At 36.3% G+C, this 4,545-nt stretch overlaps 1 protein-coding gene across 1 annotated transcript; it reads left to right on the forward strand.

Annotated features, from left to right (window-relative positions):
- Nucleotides 1–1,500: 1,500 nt before the first annotated feature.
- LOC125712034 (olfactory receptor 1-like) lies at nt 1,501–4,545 on the forward strand. The gene is made up of 3 exons (XM_048981660.1): nt 1,501–1,520; nt 1,692–1,745; nt 2,404–4,545. Exon 3 carries the CDS (start codon nt 2,433–2,435, stop codon nt 3,411–3,413), a length of 981 nt encoding a protein of 326 aa, XP_048837617.1. The 5' UTR covers nt 1,501–1,520; nt 1,692–1,745; nt 2,404–2,432; the 3' UTR covers nt 3,414–4,545.

Consider the following 4,545-nt stretch of genomic DNA (forward strand, 5'->3'; position numbering starts at 1 on the left):
GACCACCCCTTCTTATGAAGGGTGCAGTACAGCCACACTGGGTCCTCAGCACCAAAGTCCAGCATGCGGCTCCGTGCATCACAGACACACATCTGTCAGGTAAAGACTGCGTCCTGGTGTTGCCGAGCCAGCTCATGCACATCCCTCAGATACTCCCAAAGGGACCACAGGTACTCCAGACTAAGCTTCGGTATCATTTCCGTTTTATCAAACCTGATTTTGATTCTGTTTCTGCTTATCAGATCCAGTTATCAGATATCAGTTCCGATTGCAATATTTTTGGAGAGAAATAAAAAACAAATATTTGAAGAAAAAACCTTTATTCTTTGCATATTTAAGCTATTATCAGGAAAATCAAATGTTCCCTTCATATACACAAAATGAATATCAATGTGATCAACAAAACAATTACAAATCAAAACTATTTAAATAAATAATGAAAACTAAGGGGAAAAAAGAATATAACAATGCAAATCAACTATTCTTATGAAGACAAATCAACATGTCAGCTTTCTCCACAATGATGTGTGGTCGCTCTGGGCTAATTGTATCTCCAGCAGAAAAGGGCTAGGTCTGACAGCTAAGCATATGTTTAGCTTTTTCTAAAAATTTATGTCTGAGATAAAAATCAAAACAATGAACATATATGATTATTAAGACACATCACATCAAGTATAATTTCAGCATTTTATCATGTTTCACTCACTGCTACAGTCCTATTCCTGCTCTCCTCTTCATCTGGCTTTACAGCTCTCATATTCCTCTCACCATTACCATGCTCTTCAAGTGTAAGCAATTAGACTAGACAAAGTAGTAAAACAGGACATGATGCAGGAGATGAGAATTTCAAGTTGCATATAACGCAGAGAACATCATACTACATTTTAAAACATATGCATTCAATTCTCGCTGCAGACAAGTACACTGACTCCTCCACCCCCCTTCTCACACTTTATTTGTACATATTATGTTGGTCTCTTAAACACTTGAATGATAATGTGGTGATAATAATTAGTAAACTTCTGTTTAACATGTACAAGAATTACAAGCGTGTTTGTTTTTGGTGATGGAGGCTCAAAATGAATGTTCGAGCCTGGAGCTAATCCATGGCAGCATAGGGAACAAGGCAGGCCAGCAACCTGGCTGGGATGCCAGTCTATCACAGAGCACATATACAGACTCATACACTCACAGGGGACAATTAAAAGAACTAGTTCACATAACTATATTTCTGAACTGTGGTAGGAAAACAGAATAACCAGAAAAAAGCCCATTTAACTTGGGAACAGCATGGGGAACCAAACCTCAAAATCTGGATTTATCGATTATACAGTTATAAATATCATGTGAGAGACTTTTGGCCATGGTTGGCAGTGTCTAAGGTCTCCCCTGAGACCAAAATCAGGTGATCAGGTGGTCATAGAACATCACAGAAGAGGATTTATAAAGAGCAAAACCACAGCAAGGACCTTTTGTCCGCTGAACTGAAAGTCGCATTTTCTATAATAAATATCCTGCAGGTAATTTCCTATCTTCAATCTAAATATGATTTCTCAGTGAACATATTGTGCTCCTTAATAACTAATTGCTTTTCTTTGCAGCATGGAAATTCACCGAATTTTAAAAATGCATGTCAGCTTCATTATACTGGGGTTGCAACACTAATGTTTGTTGCATATTCTTTTGTCCAGGACTGTATTCTCCGCAGAGGGCCTTAAAAGTCTGGCTGCAGCAGTTCAGTTCAGGTACCAGATACTCAGTCATCTTGGGAAATATCCATAGATTTATATTATTATTACTATTATTGTTCTTATTTACATAAACTATAGTCTTAATAAGCAAAAAAATGACAAAATAACTTAATACAAACTCATAATGTTTTTTCTGCTTTTTTGTAGTTATTCATAGAGGTTTTTTTTTTTTTATTGATAACTAATGTACATTTTTTAACAACGATGAACTAGATTTGAAATACAAATACCAGGATAAGAAATCATATTTGTGTAAATACTGTGACATTTATTTAATTGTACAGCATAAGTGAGAATTCACTTTATACTGAAGTAGCTATTATTGTTTTAGTTTTGAATGTTTCCTTACTGTGCATGTGGCACTGTGTTCTACACAGTTACTGTGTTGTTTTCAGTGTTTTATTCAGTTTGGTGCTGAATTAACTATTCTGGAGGGATCAGTCATGCTTAAGAAAAGTGAAAACATTTTAGAGCATTCAGAAAGGGTGAAAAAATAAAAAATAATTCCAAAAGTACAGCACAGTGTCAGTTTCTTATAGCTTGTTATTATAAAACTGTTACTATAAAACTCTTTATTGATGAAATTATAATATTTGAAAATATTTGAAAACACCCTGGAAACTTAAAAAAACATTTTACATTTCCAGGTCAGAGAAGGCTGAAGAACAACAGTGATAAAACATGCCTGACATAATTTTCTCAAATGCCACTGCAAACTCCATCATCCGTCCTCAATATTTTCAGTTTACTGGTTTTTCTAACCTGCCTCATGCCAAATACTACTTTATTCTCTTGTGCTTTGTGTATGCTATCACTTTATTGGGCAATTCCTTTGTTATACTTATTATTTACATAGACCGCAGACTTCACACCCCAAAGTATATGGCTGTTTTTAGCTTAGCTGTAACTGACTTAGGTGAGAGCACTGTCCTTATTTCTAATTTGTTTGGCATCTTTGTATTTAATACAGAACAGATTGCCTATGAGGCTTGCTTGATCAATTTATTTTTTGTGTTTTTCTTCAGCTCCGTTCAGTCTGTCATGCTTACTGTTCTAGCATATGACAGGTTTGTTGCAATTTGCTTTCCACTAAGATACCACAGCATTTTAACAAACAGCTCAATGGCCATTCTCATCACTGCTGGTTGGTTATTTAATTTTCTATTCATGCTTATTGGACTGATTTTCCTCACCCGACTGTCCTTCTGTAAATCCACAGTGATCGAAAGCTATTTCTGTAATTATGGACCTATATACCGACTGGCATGTAATGATAATACTCCAAGTATAACATTAGTAAAGGTATACATTGTATTACATCTATTTTTACCAATGTCTGTAATTGGTTTATCTTATGCATTTATTTTGTTGGCGCTGTCTAAAATTACATCCTGGGAAGGACGTCTGAAAGCCCTAAAGACCTGTTTTTCTCATCTTTTTTTGGTGTCTGTGTTTTACGGTCCATTATTGATGACTTTTGTAGCTGGAGTCATCACTCCATTTCACCTCAATACCAGGATAATCACTACATCACTCTCATATGCCATTCCTGCTATGCTAAACCCCATTGTGTATTCTCTCAACACGGTAGAGATCAAGGACTTTGCAGGAAAGATGTTCAGAAGAAGCAAACTGAGCATCGTTGTTGCATTTTCTAAATGACTGTCAAATATCCTCAGAAAGCATACATTTGAATTACTTGTGTCAATGGTTATATCAAATGTCAATATTAATCTTTTAATCCACTGCTTCTTGAACAAAGTTGTTTCTTCTTTGAAAATCTTTTATGTTCTACAATTTGCTTTACACCAGAAAAAAGACATACTGTACTGTATAACATACTGTTGAGGTCAGTGCCCGTCTGGACCTGTTAGCTGACCATCCTGTTTCTTACTCTACTTGTTTACCTGATCCCCAGGTCACCACATGACTTAATGAGCTAAGTAGTCGTCCACTGTTCCCAGCTGCCCTCTTAGTTGTGAGTTTGATGTATCCCTTTATTATGGCCATAATTTTATTAATTTTTAAACACATTAATAATAAATAATAATGCATTTGTAAACCATTATAAACATGGCTATAAATATTCATCAAAAGACATAACACATTATAGCGTTGAGAATTATGCATTATGAATGTTTTATGAAGCTCTTATCTATAATGCACTATAGATACCTCAGAATACCTCAAAGTGGATGAGGTACCTCAGACCCCAGAGGGTTAGGGTTAGAATGGTAGTTCTATTGGAGACCCTTGACCTAGTGTATGTACGAAGCAATGTGCATGAAAACATTGGACTAATCACATACTGTATTGGTTGACAAGGAAATTACCACAGATTAGCATTTCACAGCCCACCCAGAAACATGCAATGCATTCCATGTCCATCAGGAGAAGTACAAGGAGAAGAGGGTGGAGTATTCTGGTCATCTCTCTCTTTGCACCCTTCTCTATCCCACTTCCACATAAGGAGCGCGAGCTCAGGCAGCGTGGCTTAGGATTGCAAGGACACACAACTTCCTTTTAAGGATTTTTTAAAACTGTTTTAATTATTATTATTATTATTATTATTATTATTATTATTTTGAGTCTTAAAATGAGTGTTTTAGCCTAATTGATTCACATACTCGGGGTGGCATGGTGGTTCAGTGGTTAGCACTGTTGCCTCACACCGCTGGGACCCGGGTTTGAGTCTCCATCTGGGTTACATGGTGGATAAGCGGTTTGAAAAATGGATGGATGGATTCACGTGCTATGCATGCTGACAAGGCAGATGTCACTTCAACCTAGTCTA

This window comes from Brienomyrus brachyistius, chromosome 17 (genome assembly GCF_023856365.1).
Source record: "Brienomyrus brachyistius isolate T26 chromosome 17, BBRACH_0.4, whole genome shotgun sequence".
NCBI lineage: Eukaryota > Metazoa > Chordata > Actinopteri > Osteoglossiformes > Mormyridae > Brienomyrus > Brienomyrus brachyistius.